Genomic DNA, 24,859 nt, shown 5'->3' with positions numbered 1-24,859 from the left:
CACTTCTATGTTTTCATGCAATATGCAGCATCTGCAGATTGAAAACTACCATGTTTGACAGTTGTCCTACACACACTTCTCTCCACATACTCCTAAAGGTAGGACTCAGTAGTAGACTAACACTGCCTAGCACCTTGCAGTCGCTTTTTTAAATGACAGTATCTTTAAAGAATGCTTTGATGTTGCATCTTTTGTCACTGTCCTCTAGCTTTTGACTGTTCTCAAGGCTATAATAGTTTCACGATGACTTGGATGTTCTGCTCACCTTTTTCTCCACATTCCCATGCCCATGTTTGTAAGGTTTCTTCTCAGTTCAGTTCTTAGTCAGGGTTCTCTATGATCAAGTCTTCCATCCCCACTTGTGTTCAAGTACTTACTGGGGCAGATGATGTACACTGAGAAGTGAGTTCTGTATTTAGAGGATTACAGTCTAGAGGCAATTTAAGGTCAGTTTGAGGAACAACTTTGGCTAAGAGTTTCAAGAGTGTTTCAGTCTGTGACAGTTTCATGGAAACAGTTTCCCTGATGAATGTTTCTAAGGATGCATCAATCTAATAGCTATTAATTTCCAAAGGCAGAGGGTTGCAGGTTTTCCTACACATCATCATAATTAATTTAGGATATCTTTTGTCAAATTCTGAGACACATTTCAAAACTCACTCTCTTGAACATTGGATGGTATATATTATTTAGCATTTGAAGGTAACATCCTTGATATAAAGTAGAAATACTGCTTGATGATTAAGATGTATTTAATTTTCTTTGTTTATTTAACATAGGGACATCCCCAGGGCTACTTATTTTACAAACACCCCCCCCAACCCCCCCCCCCCCCGATATGTTGTTATGGTAGAGTAAGTGGGTGGCTTTCTCACTCTTTTGTTATAAATCAACAGTATTTCTTTGAAATTAGGAAGCCAGAGTATATTTATACATTTTACGTAGACCAAGGGGGGAGATCTCTTCAGACAGTTGTCTCAGAAGTTAGTGTTTTCCATGACCCAAATATCTTGGATTGCTAATAAAAAAAAAAAAAAAAAAAGGAAGAAAGTTGAAATGTACCTTTCAAAAAATGCTGCTATAAAAAAAGGAGAGGTGGTGAGGGGAAGTCTTGACACCAGAAGCTCTGTCACAGCAGAGTTTCTCTCGGATGTCTGGAAAAAGTCTTATAATTCTGGGATGATTTCCAAAATATTTTCAGTGACCATTGCCACAGGCGTGAACTTCTTAATGCATTTTGCAGTAATCTCTCTACCACAGTGAAATTGATTACTGTCTGAAAGCTTTTAATGATAACAAGCAAGTAGGGCAGCATAAAAGACATGAACTAATTTGTGTGTATTTTGTTGCATCTTCAGGAGTCTTGCAGAGACATATGTGTCGCCTCAGGAAAATCCTGCTTAATTTTTTTTACATAATTATGTAATTGCATATTTATCATTTTGATTTCAGTGAGAAAGACGTTTTTTTCCACACACATGCACGCGTACACACAAAGGATCTAGTGTCTCTCCATATACTTCAGTAGGTATCCAAAGAAAAGTATCTAGTGGCTTCCTGAGTTTGAGCTTTTCTTGGGTTCATTTTATAGAAAATAAAATGCATTCAAAAGCTTAAAGAGTTTTAAGAAATGCCCTTCCAGCAAAAAACAAGGGTACTATTGCAAAGGTATATCTTCTTCGTGTATCTACCAAGGAATTTCAGAAGGCTTATAAATGAGAGGCTTTCTTTTTATACGCAAGTTAAGGGAGACCAGGAAGCTGAAAATACAATTAAACTTATTAGGGTTTTTTTGTTTTGTTGTTGTTTTTGGTTTTTATTCTTCAGATTTTGTTTTGGTTTGGTTTTTTTCAAAATGTGTACATATATAAAAAAGTATTTTTATACACATGTGAAATAAGCAAAATTGTAAACAGTATGAATGAAAAGCCAGATCTCCCAGGAACTAGTATGTCATTGTCACTCTGAGACCTCTGCCAGCACAGGGATACTGCACCAAAGCCCTTCATCCTGCTCCCATAAACCATTGTGGTTGTTGGATGATCTGTAGTAGGTGAAGGGTAAAAAATAAAAACTTGAGCAGCAGTAGAGAAAAACAAGCAGTCATAAGCAGGCTTCATTGCAAGGGATAAAAAGGTCAAAGGATTCTTTTTTTTTCTCCCCCTCTACCTTCAGAGCAGCTACTAAATGCGTTCAGCAGAAGTTTTCCAGACTGTCAACTGGTTCATCAGTCGGGGCTTTCTCTCAATTTTAAATGCTAGCACCACTTCAGTTCAGAGGAATTGCTGGCTTCTTTCCCAGGCAAGATTTCCCAAATTCAAAATGACCTTTCAAGATTCTAACTAATAGGAGCTAACCAGAGATTTCCTCTTCATCAGGCCCTTTCTCAGATTGATCCTTTTACTGACAGTACATCCCCACAGCACAGACCAATGAAAGACCAGCCCTTCTACTTGTGATAATAAACACCTCTTTTGAAGAGGGGCAAACTTAAATCATGTTGAATTTGTTATATATTCCAGAAACTATTACACTTCTGTTTGACACACTGATCATGAAAGGCACAGGGAGTTCCAGTGAAATAACTGGGGTTTTATTTTATTTTTAATCTAGCCATTCAGGCTCTGCACTAATACAATGAGATGCCTGCATAGCTACCTCTCATTATTGAGGGAAATGAGAAATGGGTGATGGAAAAGCTGTTTATCTAGGTACAGTAACACGAAGACTGCTACGCAGGCAGCAACAATGCTTGGTGCGTCAGTTAACTCTGACTTAAGGGCCAGCTTGGTTGCTCATCACTCAGTATTCCCCAAGGATTCTGGTTGTCCACTGTTGTGTGCTGTGGCCATTCTCTCCTCCATGCAAGCAGAAGGTGGTATTCAGGGCTGCCCAGCTCTGAGCAGGTAGATTGTGAGGTTCTGCTTTGGTGTGTGCTGTATAAATGCAAGCTGCAGCTTCAGCACCCTGTAAACCCTCAAAGTTGGATAGCTGTGCTACCAAATAATGATGGAGAGACTTATTACACTGTCATGTAGTATTGGTGGCTTTCTGCGAAGTCTTGAAATGTAGCAGGATAGTAAACTCTAAAAAAGACAACAGTAACCATTTCTGAAAAAGATGAAGTATTTCAAATACAGAGTTGTGAAGCCTTGTGGTTCTATTCCTGAAGAAGTTTCTGCAGAAAGAAAGTGCAGAAATGACTATAATTCTAGTTCTTACAAGAGAAAAACACTCTGGTAAATTAATAACACATTAAAATGAATGACAAGACCAGACTAACTACTGATTTAACATTAGCATCATGTTTAATCCCATAGTTGAATTCAGAAGAAACACCAGAGATATAACAAGCCATTTGAATTTTTTTAACAATATGTTGTAAGATAAGTTACCAATAGACTGGGAAAAAAATGGAAGTGCAGGAGTACACATAACTGCATGGAAAAGGTATTACAAGTGCAAAATCTAAATATGTAACTCAAACCTGGAAGAGCTTGGTTATTTCATCAGACCTGTTTTTCAGCTGCAGATTCTATTGAAGATTTGGTATTTATGGTCTCTGCATTGTGCTCCTTTCTTCTGACGGTCTGCCTTATTGCCTGTTGTTACATTTTTGTACTGAGATTTTCAATTTGGAGCTCTCTTTTTGTTCTTTAGCATTTTCTTAGAATTCTCTCTCTCAAATGCTGCATAATGATTCTTCTGTGTCTTTGTTGGTGTTTAATTACCTATCTATCTATCTATCTATCTATCTATCTATCTATCTATCTATCTATCTCTAGTATGTCATACTGAATTATTCTTGTCAATATTGATCCATGTAATAAAATTGCCTCCAGGCAGTGTACATCCTTTGTGGTATAGCACAACTAAAGTTTTCCTGGCACACGGTGAGAGTGAAGCAGGAAGGAAAATTGTAGTGCAACATGGGGGTGTAATCCACCTGTCTGTGGAAGTGTCTCTGGAAGTGAGACAATGTTTTTTCATTTTTTCCTCAAAGTTTTTGTGCGAAAACTTTCCCTTGAGCACATAGAGAATCACCTGTACATGTGAGAGTGCTTCCTGATGCCCATGTGGCTGGCTTTATTGAAGAATCTGAGTCTATGGTGGTTTGAATCTGGTTTCAGAGGTAAAAGAAAATTCTTGGAAAATTGCTTGGCTTCAATGCTTTCTCATCAACAGCTAAAGCTATGTAGGAGTTGATTGTAGAAGACTGGAGGGAGAGGTACATAGGTGGAAGAAGCATGCTCTTCTCATCTGCAACTCATTAAGTATTCTTTTCATAAAAATGTTAAAATGTTTATGCATGCATTGTTTTTCTGTTAAAGCAGCTCCTTTTTAACTTTATAGACAATTTACAATTTATGTTTTTCACAGCTGTACTCAGGAGCATGTTCAGGCCTGAATCCCACATTGCTAGGTTGTCTATAATAAAATAACTTGCTTTGTTTTTCTTCAAAAGTTTACAGTAATAGTAAGTATCTCATGCTTCATTCTTCAGAGTATGCTTTAAATCAAATGTGGTAAAGCCGAGACTATTCTGAAGGTGCTATGTGGCTTTCTAAACTGAGAGTGAAACATAAACTGAAATAGGAATACAGTAAAGTTCTCTTGGGTATATTTAAAGTTAGAATATGGTTAACTTTTGGATATTGATTTATATACTATAAAAGTTCAGATAAGGCATCTTAGTAGTTTGCATTTGCATCAAATGTCACCAGAATAGGCTGTTCTGCACTGACAGAATTCTATACTGGCAGTGAGAGTAGCTTCAAGGTGTAAATAAATCTGAGCCTTTCCTTTTCAGGAGTAAACAGGCATAGTTTCAGCTCACCACCAGCATTTCCATACATTTTGGTTTTTCTCTCTCTTCTTGCTTTCTTTAATATAGATTGCTCAGGCTCAGCAGGTTCACAAGCCACTGCTTCTTGTGTCTATTTCTGTCTCTAAAATGAGGGTAGTGATCCAGCCATCTAAAATAGTACACTACTGTAGAACATCTTCACTTCGGTATTGTTTTCTGCCTCACTGCTTAACTGCTTTGCTCAGCTTTAGTGTTCCACCTACACATTTTAATACCCTGAATTCAGGATACCTTAATGATGCCCTGCCGTTACTAGCTGCTTGCAGAGACAAGGTCTAGCATGATGCCTGTGAGTCAGGGAAGCATTAGACCTGAGCTACCAATGTGGAAGCGAATACAGAGAGTAGTACAGTGTCAGTCTGGAAATCTAGTTGAGAGGCATAAGTGCCTATCTTTCTATTTGCTGTTCCCAAACTTTAATTCAAACTGTCCTTGCTCAGTTTATGATTTCACTATTTTGCCCCATTAATGCCCAATACTTGCTAACGTGTAATACTAATAGAAGAGTCATTTAATGGCTACCTATATTTGCGATCAGTGTGCAGTAATTACTCTTGAGAGTTGTACTTTCAGTACAAATGATGCACAGAATGAATCCTCCTGTAAACCAGCCTTTGTTCCCACTTTTTCAGTGTGGCCTGCACTTCCAGTTGTGAGCTTGATTTCTTGGACTTGTGGTCCCCACAATTGATATAGACACATTTTGGCTACTGTCATGACCCTCCGGTTGGAAACTGGTGTTCTAAACAGCATAACGAAGTGGTGAGCAGACTGGCTCGATTCCTTGTGACAGCTGAAAGTGTTGACTAGCTCAACACTCAGGGTCAAACTTGCCCTTCAGAATCTGAGCATCATGTATTTGGAATTGTCCTGCATAGATTTTGCTTCTCTTTCTCAGGATACAAAACGTGGAGTAGAGTTTGTTCTGCATGCTGCTTTTGCACAGCAGCCATCTTGAAGTGACAAATAAAAGTGAGAATCACTTTTGATAACTGAAAGAAGCTGAAATAATTTAACAGTCTCTTTTCTATGTAGCAAAGGATTTCTGTTCCCCTTATAATCCAGTTAGCTGACATTGTGTCCAGGGTTTATTCTTCTGCTGTTCAAATGGAGCCTGCAAAGTTCCAAAAGCAGAGAATGATTTCTGCCTCAGGCTGAAAATGAAATGAAGTTCATTACTTTGCAAGTGCTGTCTGAGACCTTGCTGTTGTATTTTTTGCATCCCTTGTACCATTTTGAACTTCAGCAGTATTTATTTTTAGTACATTTAAACACTGCATAAGGAAGGGGCAGTTGTAATATGGCATATTTACATCATGCTGTCAGTTCCTGGCAGCTTACTCGCCTGTCAGAGAACAGAACTAGTCCATTAAGGATGTGAGTGCTACTTATGCCCACGAGTGGTGAAACATCGTCTCAAGGGTGGAAAGGCCTCCCCAGGCTAGCAGGTTTGGTTTGTTTTTCTAAGGTGCATTATGGGGATTTTTTTTCATGTCACAGAGACAGGAATGGGCCATGCTGCCTCCCACTTTTTCCTTCTCCTCTAGTGTGTATAGGAAAAAGAGAGGCAAAGTCTCTAAATGAGATCAGCATGTGCTGGTTTTTCCCCTCATGTCACACTTAAATTCTCTGCTCCATTATAAAAATAAAAATCTATAAATAAAAAAGAACAAATGCTGAGGGGGACAAATTGGACCCCCAGTTATGTGCATGTCGTCACTTGTAGAAGTGTGCCTAGCCCCATTCCTCCCAGGCTTCATACATACCCTGTTTCTTTCATTGTCAGTGTCTCACAGGATAGGAAACATGTCAGATTGTCCTGTCTGGAGCTTTTTTAACTCTTCCATAACATAATATTAATTGAGCTAAGTCTAAAATTATGTTGGGCTCATCTGCTGTTGAATTAGCTCATGCTCCATTTGTATGTATCTTTTTCCTTGTTGCTTTGGGGGTGTGGAGGGGAGGAACGTTGCTGTGGGTTTTGCTGCCTCGCTTTAATATTGCAGTAATACTTTTCTCCTGAAATTAAGCAGTATTTAGGTCTGATTTCTCATATGTGACATGCCGTCTCTGTTAGCTTCAAGCATAGGCACCCTTACGATTTCCCTTCCTTGGAAACTGCATGTGAGTAGGAGGCCACGTAAATAAATACCAACCACTTGGCTTTCAGTGAGCATTTCCTTTCTCCTGGTGGCTACAGAAGAAACACTCTCACAGTTTGGCATCAAACATTTATAAAAGTTTCCTGCTTGTGGATTTTTTGTTTAGACAATCAGATTCTTAGTATAGTTTTTTCATCAGTTTCTATTTTTATTCATCTGTGGTTGCTTGGTTTGTCAGTAAATAGCGTCTGTCAGAACAAATACTTCATCAGAAACTTCATAAATTTCTGGTAATCGAATAGTAAATCTTTATGAGCATATTCTGTAATAGTGAAAGATAACTTTTAAAGAATACAAATTAAGCTTATCTAGTTTTTTTCTTAGTTGAGATGGACTAAACAACATTGATATTTCTGCCTAAAAGATTTTTTTTTAATATATAGAGGCTGTCTTAAACGTTTGAAATGGAAAACAAAGTATCTTACATTACCAGGCAGTCCAGCTTTCAACTGAAAAAAAAATTGCCTTTAATACAAAGTTTAATATGTATTCTCCTGACTTCATATCCTACGATACTTTTCAAAGTGTATGTCACTGTCATGGCACCAAAACTGACACAATGCTACCTAATTTTTAAATGCTACCAGAACTATTTAGAGCATAAGTTTATAATATCAAAATAGACTATATCAATAAAAATCAGTATTAGAGGACAGTATTTCTAATTTTTATACATAAATATCTGTAAGTTCTTTAGTTTTGTTTGCCATGATTTATTTACTTTTTATTGGTAAATTGAGAATTTACTTTGTTTAGTTTTATTTATCCCAGTGGTAATACTTACTGAATGCATGATACTATACTCTTCCTTCAGGGAGAACCCCAGCAGTTCAGAGAGTATATATTCCCTGGAAGCAGAATATAGATCTGAATGGTGATAACTAGCTACTGACTGGCACAGAACTAGACTACATGAGAATTGTTAGATGAGAGCATGATGAATATAAATATGTATGATCTTTTGTGGGCAATAATTTCTGGGATTGTTAAACTAAGGCAGTTTTAAAATCCATCAGGCACTTTTTCTATAGTACTTCCAGTCTGGATTTGACAACTTTTGTATTCAACAAAACAAGACAGTAGAAAGCATGCTTTTCCAGAAGGGCCTTTGAAATATGCTTTTTCCTCTACTGGGGCCTGTTATGAAGCTGTCTAGGAAAATGAGCCATTGTTGCACACGTCACTGTATTTTTGTAGTTCCACTCTTAGGTATGTTCTCATCCAGTTTAGTTTTGCAATCTGCTGAAGCTTAGCCAAGTTGAGTTACCATCTGCCTTCACAGTTACACACATCTCAGACTAGCTAGGACTTCTTCCAGTTCTGTGGAGTGGAAGTTACTTCTGTCTATTTCTTCTAGGAAGTATGTATTGAGAAAAATTAGTCCCAATTTGGTTTGTCCCTTTTGTCCTGTTATATGGCATACAATAAACTATCATCACATGCATACTTCTTCCTTGAGCCAAACACCATAACTGATGTCCCAGTTCACAATTCTCCAGCAATTGCAATGGGTGCTAGAGTTCACAGCTAGTTCTGATGGCTTGACAGCGAGCAATCAGTCATCAGTTTGGTGTCATCGGCAAACTTGCTGAGGGCGCACTCAATCCCACTGTCCATGTGACCGACAAAGATGTTGAACAAGACCAGTTCCAACACCGATCCCTGAGGGACACCACTCTTTACCAGTCTCCAGTTGGACATTGAGCCCTTAACCACAACTCTTTTCGTGCGGCCATCCAGCCGGTCCTTTATCTACTGAGTGGTCCATCCATCAAATTGATGTCTCTCCAATTTAGAGACAAGGATGTCATGCAGGACAGTGTCGAATGCTTTGCACAGGTCCAGGTAGATGACATCAACTGCTCTACCCCTGTCCATCAGGTTCATAACCCAATCATAGAAGGCCACCAAATTGGTCAGGCAGGATTTCCCCTTAGTGAAGCCATTCTCGCTGTCACCAAGCACCTCCTTGTTTTCATCTGCCTTAACATGCCTGCCAGGAGAATCTGCTCCAAGATTTTGCCAGGCACAGAGGTGAGACTGACTGGTCTGTAGTTCCCTGGGTCATCCATTTTCCCCTTCTTGAAAATGGGGGTTATATTTCCCTTTTTTCCAGTCATCGGGAGCTTCACCTGACTGCCATGAATTTTCAAATATGATGGACAATATTGCTCCATGTTGGCAGATAAGGGACTGTGAAGGAATCCTGAGCTTTCCAACTTTGGTGATTTATTGAACTTCCGTAGAGTCACTGGGTAGCAAAATTCCCCATTTGGTATCCGCTGCACAAATTCCAGCGTGTAAGTATTTCCCCACTCCATTGCTGCTATAGTAATGGCAGCAGCCTTAACAGTACCTTCATAGTGTTAAACTCTGTACTATGTACTTTTGCCAGCAATTGTATCGTGATGCAGAAAAAAAGTATTGGGGTATGAGGATGCATGTGTTGCCCCTCTTGTCTTTGGATCGCATCTACTTAGCATCAGATGTGTTTGCAAAGCAAAATGGAGAGGTTTGCCCTGGTTTATGCATCAGTACAAGGAATTCAGGAAGTTTAGCAGAATGGAAATGGCTAATAATCTCAGGGCTGTTTTGTTCTGACATCAGAAAGTAGCCTGAGAGTGTAACTAATCCTTAATCTGAAGTGATAAGAAGCAAGAAACCTAGAAAAGGTGAATTTATAGTGATTGTGCTCTAAATTAGAGTTGTGATGAAAATGCAAAAGGAGTTGGCTACAGCAAAAGTGAATAGATCATTTGTTCTGTTTGAAGAAATAAGCTGGTTAGATTAGAGTCTGGTTTGGTTTGCATACAGTATATATAAAACCTCAATGATAGTATGATTTTGATTGATTTGTATGATTTTTGTATTTTCCATTGGAATAATGAAAATTTATGGTGGGGTAATCAAATGCTACCCATAAATAATAATAGTAATTGTAGATAGAGATTATTTTTATGTCCACAGACATGAAAGAAGAGTTTTGTATTAATTAGGCAGTTTCATTTGAGTCAAGTTTGACTATTTTCTAATTATAATTCAGGGGAATGAATAATAATAAATTTAGATGCTTGTGTATTTGAGAGAGGGGTTTTTTTGTTATTGGTTTGTTTTTTTTTTTTTTAACTGGGAAATGTTTTAAATGGGTCAGTGAAAAACAGGATGGGAATTCAGGCTTCATTTCTGTTGCAGGTATGCCTATGAAAGATAAACAGACATTTCAATTTTGAATATACCCTTATGATAATAAGTGTACTGAAGTCATTACCAACTAAACAGAGTTTGCTGAAATCGTGTTTATTTGAGATTTCTCATATAGTGTTGTTTTAATCTGTTTCTTTTCTAGGAAAAAGAGAAGAAGTATATGCTTCCTTTGGACAACTTGAAAGTGCGAGATGTTGAAAAGAGCTTCATGTCTAGCAAACATATCTTTGCATTGTTTAACACAGAGCAGAGGTAAGAAAATGTGCTATTGTGCAGATACTGCCATAAAAATGTATCTATCTGAACATTTTAATAACTGGGAGTGCAGTTGTGGTATTTCCACTATGCTGAGTGAATAAAGATCTTGATACTCTTGATTTATCTGCTGTTTTGCAGTTGCATAAACGTAGAATGAAAGGTTATTGTCCTGCTAGCCACTCAGGGTGAAACTGCTCCATGATTAGTCATCTAGTTCTGTATGGCTGAATAATCATCTCCTGATCGTATTTTTGTTTTGTTTGGCAATCACCTAGGCTTGCCAAAACATTCATGACTTCTGTACCTTGTGACCAAATTCAGCTGGTGTAAATCACAAAAGTGTCATTGCTTCTCACTTTCTCCAGTGAAAAATCTTGCTTCTCTGTAATATTTGGAATCAGTCTATTGTTTGTTTGCATTTAAATACTGCTGAATGGAGAACAAATGATATTCCTCTGCTTCCCTAACTAATAGGCTCTTTGCTTTATGCTGTTTGCTTCACACTTTTCAAGCTCCATCCTCTGATTTAAGTGATGTAGGTATTCTATGGCAGCCTACTTCTGATGCACAGCCTATTCAAACTACTGTGCACAAATAAGGAAACATGACAACACTTAGAGACATACAAGTGACCTGTAAATTTTTTTTTCTTTTTTTTTTTTTTTTTCTGAAGAGATGCATTTGCAGCTGATTCAGTGGAATTGCATTTCAGCAGATAAGGTGCCATTTCTCTAAGTTCCTTGTCAGAAAAAAACAAGTAAAGTAAATTGCAGTGGTAGCATGGATAGATGCCCTTGTTTTGTCCTTCTCTTCTGCTTCACTCCCACTCCCCCCTTGCATCACCAAAACTTGGCAATAGATGATGTTCAAGATGATGAGGGCTGGATGTGGCTCTCTGCAGAGCCAGCTGTTGCTCCTGAACTGGCCAGAAATAGCCCTTTCAGAGGTAAGGAATGTCCCTCCCTCCCACAAAACAAAAGCAAAGCACAGGATTTCTGGGCTGTCAAGTTTCTCTGGTCTCAGAAACGTGAGGATGCAATGTGAGTCTTGCTCTGAACTACATGAAGGCTTTGCCTACATCTGCTGACATCTCAGCTAGCCTTCATGTGGACACTGTCTGCCAGGAGATGCCCTTTGAAAGTATGTCACACACATACTTGCTGGGAATAAAATTTCAAACACTTGACCACTTGCATTTTGGGAGCACAGAAAAAAGCTTTGAAAAACTTGTAACGTTTTTAAAAACATAAATGATCTTCACATACTGGCAACTAATGTAATTTTGATTATTCTGCTATAGATACGTGTGAAACATCCCAACATTGCAGTTACATCAATCAAGAAAGAAAGCTTTGTTCTGGTGACTTGATATGAGCTGTACATGTTAAGTTCCTTCCATAAGAAATCTGTTAATTTCAACTTATTGTTCCTCCTGTGTTTTGGCTAATGGTTTTGAATATTTTCATAATCTTAATCACTGAACTGCTGTGAAAATCCAAGAGAAGATGAATTTCTGTTGGGAAGTTTGAGATTTATTTGGGTGTAATATAGCTGCATGTTCATATTTTCACTGGGTCTTCATACACACTGGACAGCAAGGATTTCAAGATCAAATGTCTAAAATGTTTGCCATGTCTGTAATACCCCTGCCCATTTGGGCTGTGAGTCTACCCTCCAGCATCTGAAGCTGCTCTAAAAACGTCTTTATAACTATATAGGCATGTTGAGGCATGACAGCACAGTGATAAGACAGCAAAATACCTTTGCCTTGGGAGAGGCTGTTTATGGACTCTTCCAGCTTAAAAGGAGGCAGAAGTTTTTCTTGAAGAGATATTTATTGAATTCTAACCACAACAGCCATTCCTCTGCTACTATAAAACAGCTGATTTTTTTTTTTTTAGTTTTAAAAACTTGCCTGCTGGTTTTTGAAAGTTGTTTTCTTTTGGTTTTTGGTTGGTTTTTGTTGTTTTTTTTTTTTTTTTTTTTTTTTCCCCCAAAACACATTTAGTATCACTTTCCACAGTTTCCTAAATTCGTAGGTTGTGTCAGCAGAATCAGGAATACTGGGGCTTGAGTAAAGTGACCTGGCCCTCAACTGGGGACTGTGTTCCCTGTCCCAGATTCTTAGGGAAACTGAAACAGGGAATTGGTAAAGATCTGTTGAAATAAGAAGTCTTGTCGTTGTTTTACTTTATCTTACTTATGATTCTGAATGGGGGGGGTGTGTGTGAATATGGCTTCTTTTTCAATATTCATGTAAAACTTAGTTTCTGGTTTTTTTCCCTTTTTTTTTTTTTTTGAGGGGGGATGAAGAGAAGTGGTTGTTTTGTGTGTGTGTTTTTGTTTGTTTATTATTATTATTATTATTAAAAACCTTAGTAATTGAGACAGAAATCAGCTTTCTCTTTCTGAGTTTGCCCACTCAAGGTTCTGGCTATGGAACCATTTTGCTATTTAAGATGTAGATCATTAAAGAACAAAGGCAAAATTATATATTCCAGCTTCCATGATAGCATGGAGATTATTCTGTATCTCTCCTCCCTCTTCCCTCCCCACCAGTCTGCAGCATATCTTAATGTTCAATTAGAGTATTTTAGTTTTCAAGCAAAATCCCTTTAGGAGAATTTTAATAGGCTTGTCTCTTTTTCGTTCCTAGCCTCTCACTGCATAGGTATTTGCTACAGCCATATGTTTTTGATACTGTACATTTCAATAGTTTCCTGGATTATACACTGCATTTTTTCCATTTATGAAAACCTTTCCAGTTCTGAAATATAGTTACCAGGAAACTGCTCATTTCACTGTATAGAAGGAAAAACCATCTTGAATTAGCTGAGGCTTGGGGATAGATGCAGAAGGAAAGGAATGGTATCTGTCATTTTGATTTACTGCAGAAGTCAACAGTTCTCTGACAGGAATCAAATGTGACTTGGTAATGTATAGTAAGTGGAGACTGTGACGATTGATTTCACAGTGAAGATAAATTCTCATGAAATGAACATAATTGTATGTTTATGAAAAGGCTACATTGTGACATAATTAAATTCTTTTCCTGTTACTTTGTAATTAATTTTTTTTTTTAAAGGAGAAAAATCTAGAAAACTCTTGGAGTGAAATAGATGTAGTATTGCTTAAAGAATTTGGGGTGAGTTTTGTTTTTCAGCAAACTCAGAAATTTATTTAAAGCATTTGAATGGGCCCATCTACTTGATTTATAGACATGTTGGAATACCTTTGGAGGAGGACTCCTCTAGTATACCTAGGTTACTTACTTTAGTTTATTTAGCTTTACTTACTCTAGCTTACTTTGTTTCAATATCTAGCACTAGATATTTTTTGTTTTAATATCTAGTGTTAGATATTAAACAAAAGTATATTAGAGTGAGTGCCCTTTGACTCCTAGATCACTTCTGGCTGTGTCCATCTACATGAGTCTGCCTTTATGCAACTGAAGTTGAGCTATAGGGTCAAGCAGTATGTGTCTAAACCTAAAGGTGTCAAGAATGTGAGTGCTCTTTTGTGTTAACTATCCTTTTCTCCTCCACAATAAAGTGCTGGCAAGTCTTTTAGATTGGAAAAGATATCGAATTTTTGAAAATAATTATAATGTAGGAAACCCCCTAATATTTGTAGTACTGCTGTAGAACATAATGTGAAGTTGTGGAGATGTAGCCACTGACTGACTTTCTTAGCAGAGTTAAGAATGGAGGTGAGAGTATTTTGTCAGTGCCTGTGCTTACATGAAGTAGATTAACCTGTGATGTCCTCATTGATGAGTGTGTAAGACTCTTGTGCAGAGCTCAAGAAAAAAACAAAACAAATTCTGCTCATCCAAGAAAGCGTACTTTCCTTCTGGGATTTCATTCCAAACACTTTGCCTCTTTCTCATGTATTCCCTGTAAAAAAAATTCACTGATTGGTGCTTTTTCTTTTAGCTTAGTGCTTTAGTCTGGAACAAGAACTGTAGTCTTAAATGTGCCTCTCTTTAAGATCTACGCTACAGTCCCATATCTCCCTCTTTCTCAAATTAGGAAGGGTAAACAGTCATTCTTTTTTAATGGTCTTGCCCAGTTAACTAGATCATCCACATGGCACTACTTCCCTAGATTCTGTGTTATTCTAAAGTAACCCTTTGCCTTTGCAGTAGAGTAGTTGCACTTTTTTCTGATTTATGGGTCAATAAATTGTATTACTGTATTACAACTCCATCTAGATGCTGCTTCTCTTTTAATTAAGGAAGGAATGATGAGTAAGCTGCATTTTTTTGCTACAAGTGGAGAAGTAGCTTCCTTTCCACCTCTTCTCCAATTCTTTGTTTTTTTGTGTGTGGGGTTGGTTTTTTTTGGTGGACTTCTTTTTTTTTTTTTTTTTTTTTTTTTTTTTCCCCCATGGGAGAAGAGATTCTACTAAGTAAATATTTTTGGGGTTATGCTGAAGTGCTTCTTGAGTTCTGTTCCTCTTCAGACTCATTCCTTTCCTTGGAGCCAAAGAAGCAGAACCAGTGTGTGAAATTCTCCCTTCCTTGCAGAGGAAGATCCCACCAAGTCTTCATGTCTTTTACTTTTCTGCCCAACCAGGATCCAGATGAAACTGAATAATAGAGTTGCTTTTCTCACCTCTGTGAGAAAAGGGGATGTTTGCAAATTCAGAGCACAAAATTGTTCCTGTTTGCCTTCACAAGAATAGGTTTCTAAGAGCTGAATGCTCCTCAATAATCAAGAAGCAGTGTGGCAGAACCTACTGTCCCTGCTTGAGAGCTGACTGTCAGGGACAGTGGGACAGGGTCATTGTAGAAATGATCCCTAATGTGAGAAACAGATGAATGTCAAGAGGATAGCAATCAAATGGAAGTTTTGAGGGCGCACAATAGGACTGGAAATAGAACTGCCAGATGATAAATTTTAGCTACTGACTCATGAGTACACTCTGACTGTCAGGAATCACATTGCACAAGAACTGTGCTGTCTGGTAGGACCCAGGAAAGTGCACTATGTCTGCTAAGTGGAAGGTATTACAGTATTAATGTTGGGTTCATGATGTTCGCTGAGTGATGTTCTAGAAGTCTTCTCTAGGACCCCAGATGTGTTACAGCTCTAAGTACTCCATTTCTTCTTATGGACAGGAATTGGTTAACTGCTATCCATATATAAGGGAAATTGGGCAAGAGCCAAAATAAAGGGAACTAGTGAAAGGAGACTGGGTCAGAGGAGGTGTTGGATGGAAGCCAGGCTGAAGGAGAAAGCCTGAGATGAGATGTATGTTTAGTTACTGTTTCTGAATTACTCAGAAAGCTAAGCCCCAGGAAGAGCTGGACTGTAAGCTATTCAGAGCCCTCTCTGTTAGAAAGGGAAGAATGAGAATATATTTAATTAAAAAACACCACAAATTTAATCCAGAAAAAAGCTGCGAATATTTGAAAAAAATTTCCAAGATGCTGGTGAGTACAATATTTAAGAATGGAAAAACTACACAAATCCAAGGCATAACTAGCCTTTATCCCCCAAGTCCATTCCATACAAAAAAAAATATAAAGAAAAAAAAAAGTTTGGTGTGGTTTGGTTTTTTTTTTTTTTTTTTTTCCTGGAATATTTCCTTTTTGTCATTATTGACAAGAATTCTTTCTATGATAAATAAAGCATGGTATGGTGGATAGGTGTGCAGGTGTTGAGATTTAAAACTGGTATTACTGAGCAAAAAGGGATTCTCAAGGAAAGGAAACAGCAGTGTAAACCTACACCTTCATACAGTGTAACTATCACATTTAAGAAAATTCCTTAATTGACTGTGTGGGATCTGAAACATTAGTGACACCTACGAGAGACATGGGTATTGTAAGCATAGGCTAAGTCATGGCTGATAAACTTGATTTAGTCTGCAAGACGTCTTCACCTTGCGTACTTGCTGTGACCCAGCAAGGTCTGGGTCCTTGTGCCCCACACAGGGAAGCACAGGACTGGAGCAGAAGCCATGCTCTCTCCAGTGATGAGGGACTGACAGCTGTGAGCAGCTTTAGCGCCTGTGTGGCCCCAAGGCAGGTTCCAAAACAGGCTTCCATCTATCACCACGAAAAGCATCAAACCTTCTTCTCCAGGGAGTTATGGAATATTTTAGTGCCAGTTACTACTGCGGATTTTGGCCTATGTGATGTTAGCTTTGGCTGCATTTCTGTTCTGGATTACATATAGAACTCTAGATACTACATTTTCAAGGCTTGGCTATATACTGATCAGCGTATCTTCTGTTAACTTTCACCTTAAAGTTAAAATTGTTTGGTTCTTTATCTGTATTTGTATGTATGAACTTGAAAAGATCCTTACACTTCCAGAAGACCACTTATATGAATTAGTTGGTAAAAGTGCTATTATTTCATGACATTGTTTCAGAGATTGTCTCTTTGGCTTTATGGATATTAAGGAAAAAATCTTCAGAGACATATGTAATTAATTTTAATTAGCATTCACATTAGACTGATCTGAAATGGCATGCCTTGATAGAAAATGCTAGTGATTGCTGTTAATTCAGAGCAGATGGTCATTTTTGTTTCTTTAAAATATATGATTTGCAGTGCCTCTAGTACAGGTTTCTTATATGAAGAATAATGCATGTCTTCAAACAGCCATTGTGGAATTACAGGTGTCTAAAATGGTAGACTAAGACTAAGGTTGAATAAGCAGAGTGTATATAGTAGAGTTGGAGGCTGATTAAATAGAGAACATAGAGTTTCATCCAATATTATTTTTCCCGATTATGCATGGAGTATCTGGATTCTGTTTTCTCCCTTTTTTATTTTAGGTGTCTACTTATGAAACCCATATACTGTATTATTTAAATTGCAATCAAATAAAATATCCAAGAATTGATTTTTTTGTTTGTTTGTTTGGGGTTTTTCTGTTTATGATATAATAAAATGGGGCTCCTCTTCATTTGTTTCTAGATTCCTAATGTTCATTTTAATTTGCTTGCATCCTAATAAAAAGATCAAATGTTTACCAAAAATTATTTGAGATCATAAGCAAAGTTGTTTGAAATCCCTGTAGAAGAAGATTTTTTCAGTCTGTGAGTAGCTTCACTCGTTTCAGTGCAACTGCTGAAGTTAAATGTGGTTTCGTGTTCTTGGGAGTATTAAAGTGACTTATAAGCATAATTCTAAAAATTTTACTCCTATTTTTGCTCTGTAATTGCTGTTCTGTCTCCTCCCATGTTGGCAAGAATAAATGCATCTTCGTTTAATCTTGGTTTGCATTTTATCTATATATAAAAAAATGATATGGATATACAGTACATTTTCTACTGAAATGTTCCACATCCAACTCACTCTAAAAACTGTCTACAGCTATGGTTAATTTGTGGATATGCATTAATATATATGCATGTATATTAACTGGGTTTGTAATGTGTCTACAGGAGTTGCACTTAAAATATTTCCAGGTTTGTTGCAGGTAAATATTTAACCCTATCTTAGTATTAAGAAATTGCAAAAGATACTATACATATTGAGGTCTAGCAGTTAAATTTGTTCACGTAGCAAGCAGTTTTGCGGTGCAGCTGCAGTAGATGTGCATCCACTGTAGCAGGCAACTAGAAAGTCCTTTCTCTGTGACTTTCAGTTGTGTGTTATTCACCTGTTGGTCCCGAATTGTTTAGTTCTGCTGTTTTACAGGCAATCAAGCCTTCTCTATGCAATGTTGACAGCCCAGGCTTCAAGACTAGTGGAACAGGATTCTCAGTAACTCACAGCTGAGCTCAGTCGCCAAATTTATCTGGTGCTTTTCTGTTTCCTCTTGTACACTTACTCCAAATACCTTACTCCATTCCTGCATTTTCATGTTAGGATTCTTCCATTGTGGGAAGGCTTAAAGAAATGCCTATTTAATGGATTAGAAAGTTATTATGTATTATTTATTTCTGGATTAGAAAGTTCACTTTAGGACCTGAAATATATGGAGAAAAGGAATCCAGTACGTTGGAAACAAAGGTAAAGTGAAGAGGTTGTAAGATAAGCAAAGTTATAGCTGGGTATCTGCTGGACTTTCAAATAGTGGTCCTGGCACAGAGAAGGTGTGTCCTGAGTGTGGAACCAGTCTGGAATTAGAAATTATGCTTTTAGTCCAATTGTCTGTTCATCTTCATTAACAAGTATGTTGTGGGTTTTTTTCTGGAATACAGCTCTTGAGGTTTATTTATCTAGAGTGTAATACAATCTGCAGGTAACAAATGGTAACCTTTCATATTTTTCACTCTGGAAAAAAATATTATGTTAATTTCCAGTAATGGCACTATAGATACATTTTCATGTTCTATGCAGGATATTAAATTACAATTACAAGACCCTACAAGAGGAAGCAGCATAGGTGGATGTGGTATATGCATATAACTTTACACACAGCTTACCTGTTCATATGTTCACATTTCAAAAATGTTAAATATTCAAGAGAAATGTTGCATGCAAATTGTGTTTTAGGTATGTTCCCAGTTATTGTGACTGCGTAGTTACTACAGTCCCTTAGAGTTAAAGATGCTTGAATATCAAATGCCTGTATTGTTCAGAGTTCACCTTTCTGCTTCTGGGTATCCTGCATTATATAATTCTCTTTGATGCATAATATCCCTGCCATAAAGATGACAATGAGAACATGATCTCACTATATTCCATGCGGAGTAAGTAGGTGAGGATTGAGTAGTAACTGGTTGTGTGCTGATATCTTCAGAATTTTTAAAAAGTGGAAGACAGAACAAACCAGAAAATCTGAATTGTTTTCAAGAACATTTTTACAGCTTTCCGTGAGACGCCAGTGGATTCCTAATGAGTAAAACATGTTAATGCGTTTTTGTAAGATAATGCTAGTAACAGAAAAAGGACAAGGACACACTCTTTTCAGAAGTTACTTTGGCTTTTTCCTTTGTAAAGTTCCTATGCCAGTCTGTCTTTCTGGAAGAAAGGCAAACGAAGTCTAGTAGCAAGGCAGCTGATTTGTGTGGCAGGCATCCATTTACCTACCCTACTGTAAGCTTCCTACAAGTCCAGGTTCAGTATATATGTCCTTCAGTTCCTCGCGTATGCTTAAACTGATGTAATTTGTGATGGTGGGGTAAGATTCCTACACTAAAATAATGGAGCTCTCAGATACTACAGGGAGGGGGGCCTTGGAAAGCTGGAGATATCAGCTGCTTAGCCATAAGCTGTCCCTAGACCTACGAAAAGTCTTGATACAGAGACAGGAATGCAGGACAATGAGCTCCTATGTGTTCAAAGCAGCTGGCAAAAAGCCTTTCTTGTACAAGTAAGCTTGATGTACCAAGATACAAAATACCAAAAAGTTTAATATATAATATGGCAGTCCTGAAAAAGTGTTTTCACAAGATGGTGTCATGTTGTTTTGCTCTTGTAGGTACGTATTTTTGGTACTTCCCTATTGCTATGTTTTACAGCCTTTATTTGCTCATGGTTAGTTATCTTTTCTGGGAGTACCCTTTTATCATTTCAGATTCCTCTTTCTTCAAAGTTATAGCTGCTTAGTTGAAATAGCTAAAAAACTTCTCTCATTAGAAGTTTCTCCTAAGAATCAATTAAAGCTTTTTTTTTTCTCTGGCACTTTCAGTTTGGCTTCCCTTTTTATTTTCATTGAGTTATTTTTGTAAATATTTTTAGTAAATGTTGACTCAGAGTTCTACAATATTGCAAATTTAATAAAATTCAAGTGTGTTTTTGTCAGTTTAAGATAACAGCATCTGAGGAGGTCATCCAGGCTATTATTTGCTTTAAGACAGGATTAGTACATTTGGATTCAGGGAAAAAAAGGTCTTAATTTTAAATTTCTAATCAAGTAAAAAAACCCATAGAGCTTTCAGTCATTCATATGGTCAGTGCCTTTGCCTGAACTATGGGATCCAACCCTTTAGTGCCTCTTTGTTCCTTTGCAGGCTGGTTTCTCTTGGGAAGGAAGCACTGGTGTGCTGCCCTGAGCAGCACTGATGCACACTATGGTGGCATCTCTGATCCAGATGCTTGCAAGGAGTAGTGCAGGCCTGGCGCTGAACATGCGTGCCTGGCTGCTCAGATGTAGGCATTGAAATGGGTGAGAATTATGTCACTGACTTAAGGAAATCTGAGTATGTCCTTTATCCTTTTCAGTTTTGAACATGATATATAAGCCTGCTAAAAATACCTGATTTCCCTCTATTCAGAGGTGGGTATACTCTTGTTGCCATACTGTGGTTTCATGGCTCATAATTTAATGATTAGATGTCATGGCTACTTCATGCTCGGCGTGAATGCTTACTGTTCAATTACAATTATTCTACCTGTTTTCTATCTGCTTCCTGAGACTACCCCTAAAAAGCAAGGCTAGGAAATGTCTGGTGACATTGTTGGTAAGGGAGATGCACTTCTGTGAGTGGGAATTACATCAAGTTGGTTGTATTCTGGCAGTGTGACAGTGAAATCCCACCAGTCCCTGAATGCTAAAGAAATTTGTCTAGACAATGATAATAATAGCTTTACTTCCTGGTTCTATAGTGTATTCATATTTTTTCCCCCTCAAAATATGTGGGAGAAGTTACCTCTGGGGTTGCATAATGAAACCAAAGGACCCCTTGTCATTGGTGTCTTTGAAAGTGAAGTAATCTCCATCATCCCCATTCCCTACTCCCACTCCCCCTTCTACATGGCTTGCTAAGGAACGAAAACAGTCTGGTTGTGATGGAAGATCGATTCTTGTGTAAATGTTAAGATCTATCAAAATGTGGTTTCCTAACTTTTGTCAGCTAAGCTTGTGGCCTTTCCTAAAAAGACTGTTGGCTGACAAATGTACAACAATCTGGTCTGTATGTAGAATTTGAATTAAAAAACTAATGGCTAAACTGTAAGGGGAAAATCTGTTCTGTTTACTGGAGAGTTTACAAGTACCACCTTCCTACATACGTATTTTTCCTCCTTTCTCTCTTCTTCCATTAAGTGATTCCCTACTAATTACGTGAATTATCTGCAAGAAGTGTTATCAACTATGTCCCTATTTTTTTTACTACGAAGGCAGACATCAGAGGTTGTGTAGTTTATTTAAAATACATGATTATCATTGTTTTCTTTCCCCTTTTACTGATGTCTAAAAAGAAAAAGAAAAAGTATATAATGCACTGAAAGGATTTAAGGATTTAACATGGGAAAAGTTGCATCATTAATTATTTTGATATTTATTACTTACAGCAGTAGTCATGAGACACGCAGTTTTGATGGCGTATCTTATGTGTTTGCCCTCTGCATCACCACAGTGTTGTTTTCCTAAAAGTGCTCAATTTTGGAAAAAGCTGGAAAATTGATTTGAAGTAGTTTCATGGTGCCTTCAGATGATTATTATTTCCAGAGCTGTGCTGTAGCATTCTAAGATACTTCCAAGCACTCTGTGTAATTATTAAACAAGTACCTATCCCATAAACTCTGTTGTCTAAAACGATTACCAAGTAATTTCTGACCCCAAAGGATTTTTAATTTAAAATGCTGTGTGCATGATACAGAGTAGTAAAATGCTAGTTTTACAATGTGGTGCTCTTTGTTCTAGGAATGTTTACAAGGATTACCGTTTCCTTGAGCTAGCCTGTGACTCCCAAGAGGAGGTGGATAGCTGGAAGGCATCTCTGCTACGAGCCGGTGTCTATCCTGATAAATCCTCAGTAAGTTCAATAGCTTACTAGCTTTCCCGTAGCTGCTCTGTTTGAGTCAGAAGGAACAATCGTATCATCTGGGAAAACACAGTGTCTGCAAATATCTCAAGAAATGCTAGCCTTTTCGTTGTACTCTTCTGTGGTTATTTTGAAATATTTTAAGATAAATTTGTGAGTCAAACCTCAATATTAAAAAAAAACCCAAACAAACCGATCCTTCCAAAATCATAAATGTTTTTTGTTGGACCTGTTTAGTGAAAGTTGAGTAATTTGGGGTTTCTGGAGCTTCGTTCTTTCTGATAATGTCTTCTAAGGTAAAGATGTGCTTTGAAGAGTTTATTCCCTCAAGCTCTGTGTTACAGAACTGACAGAAGCATTCCAGGCAATCATGTATATTTATTTTACTGATTTACTGCATGTTTTTTGTGTATGAAATGCATGCTAAACCTTTCCAAAGGCAGTTTTACTCAGCTAATTGTCATGTGGAGCAAATTGAAGTGGATAAAAGCCTTTATTAATTTAACATAAAAGACAGAAAGTAAGGAAATGGAATATACCCAACTACCATTTCATATTTTTTGGACTTAGTTATTTTAATATTTAGTATCAACTGAGTGATTCAGGAGATGTATCCAGAAACAAGGCTGACTAGCAAAAATACCTGTCATTTGAGCTTTTGAAAGTTTTTGTAATGCATGGTGCACCTTTCTTCAGTAAGTCTGCTGGTCCACTAGATTCCTTCAGTGGAAAATCTGGTTTTAGAAATGGTGCTTTGATTTTGATGGAATTTGTTCTTCTCTCTGCTTGTTTTCCATTGGAAGGCCAGGTTCCTTGAGTCCAGGGTCTTGTGCTGTCTTGTATGTCTTCACCTTTCTCTTCCTCGTATTTCTCTTGTGATACCTCCATGGCTTCCTGTATAATTCTATCTGTATGTTCTCTGGCTGCTATTTAGCAAACAACCCCCAGCTTTGTCTCTTCATAACAAGTTTCAAGGCTACCATTAACAGATAAATCAGAGACTTATTGAACTGCTGGATTCTCCAGGACTAAACATTGATGATGATAAGAATGCTGATTTTTTTTTTAAGAATAGTTCAAATACAGATTTAGCAGGAGACCTACCAGGTATCTGAGACTTTACCTTAAAAAAATATATAAAATTTGGTGACTCTTGAGTATGTTGCCGGTGTCAGTAGATTACTTCCTACCTAAGACATCAAAAGTAATTTTACAAGGATTAGTTACAAGAGGTTACCTAATTAATTACTAGGGACAAAATACTGTATTGTTTTGTGGTTTATTTTCCTTGCTCAGGTTTTCATAATGATGTCAAAAAAGCCTGTTGCTTCCTCTGGTTTAATCTTGCATTCTGTGACATGCTTATCCTACTCATATATCTTTTATTTTATTTTTAAACAAGATGGATTAGTTGGATTCTAAACACCTCTTCAGTCTTCCTGTCTCTCCCTTCCCCCTAAAAATATTTTGAATTCAAAATATGTTTATAAAGAATTCTAGATTTTGTTTAAAGATGGTCTATCAAGGGAGTCTTAGATAGAAGATGAGAGACTTCCTTGAAAGACAGAAGTAGACAGGAGTCAAAATTCAGTTCTTCTTTGAGCTGGAATTATCTTTACATTACAAAAAGAGTGACTATTATTGTTCCAACCCCCTGTAGTTTGAAATTCACCCAGTAGTCTATCAAGCTCTTCAGGAAAGATGCCTGATCCTACTCTAGTCTTGCAAAGCACTTTGTTTCTGCAGGACTAGAGGTCCAAATGTGCACTGCAGGTCTACTGTTAAGGTTTTGAATTTACAAAGTGAAAGCTCCAAGGCCCAGGGTACCTTAGAAGTTCCAGTGAAACCTAAATAAAAATCATCACCATTTCATTAAAATCCTGTGCGTACTCCACAGTGTCACACCTTCCCCTGACAAAATAAAATAGTTTTAGAGGCACGCATTCAGTCTTTCATTCTGCTTCAAAGACTTAGAGACCATGGTTTTTTTGTCAGAGAGACTGCCAGGAAATGGCAGCAACTCGCATTTTCTTCAGTGCTTCCCCACAGCTTTGTGATCCCAGAGTTAAAATGGCAAAGAGGTACTCTAGCCCCTTCCCAGACTGACCTTCTCACTCTTTTTCATGTGCATGTCACAGCTGGGAACTTTGAGTATCCAAGACTTTGGCACCAGAAGTAGAAAAATTGCTGCTTAGAAATGAAAAATAGATTAATAGTGCTGTAAACCTGGAGTACTGCAATGGTGAAGCTGGCCTGCTTTCTGTAACTGCCAGAGCAGTGCGCACAGCCTGGAATTTGAAAGCTAAGCTGTGTGCTTTCATTAACAATTCTGCTGCTTGCATACAAGCCATTGATGTAAAACCCAACTCAGTTGCCCCTAGTTGGGTTCCTTCTGCAGTGACAGGAAAAGTAGAACTTTGTCAGTGAATTAGAGATTTGTTCTGAATTCTCACCAGGGGCAAATCTTTGAACTAAAAATATTAATTTTTCTGTTCTTTTTTTTTTTGGAATGCTACTTAAAATTGTGTGATTACAGTGGAAATGGGGCTCAGTACTTACTGACGCTAATGTGAAGTTTCTATTACTGATTTAATCCTGTAAGCTAAGTCCAATGCTGTTGCATTTTAGTTTTTATTTTTCGCTAAACAACTCACCATTTCTCCATTTCCTCACTTCATTTTGCCTGCTTTGA

The 24,859-nt window shown here is 37.5% G+C and overlaps 1 protein-coding gene across 3 annotated transcripts in view; it reads left to right on the top strand.

The window, feature by feature from the left end:
* Positions 1 to 24,859, top strand: part of DNM3 (dynamin 3) — a gene marked incomplete at both ends in the record, with an annotated part of 179,496 nt that overhangs the window by 101,546 nt on the left and 53,091 nt on the right. For all 3 annotated transcript variants that reach the window (XM_080622830.1, XM_080622829.1, XM_080622828.1), the window contains 2 exons: positions 10,376 to 10,485; positions 22,047 to 22,158. In XM_080622830.1, the coding sequence (XP_080478956.1) occupies positions 10,376 to 10,485; positions 22,047 to 22,158 (222 nt within the window). The remainder of the gene's footprint in view (positions 1 to 10,375; positions 10,486 to 22,046; positions 22,159 to 24,859) is intronic.

The sequence above is a fragment of the Psittacula echo genome (genome assembly GCF_963264785.1).
Source record: "Psittacula echo genome assembly, chromosome: 7".
Classification (NCBI taxonomy): Eukaryota; Metazoa; Chordata; class Aves; order Psittaciformes; family Psittacidae; genus Psittacula; species Psittacula echo.
The sequence above is the reverse complement of the archived record's forward strand: the minus strand, read 5'-3'. Positions and strand labels throughout refer to the sequence as shown.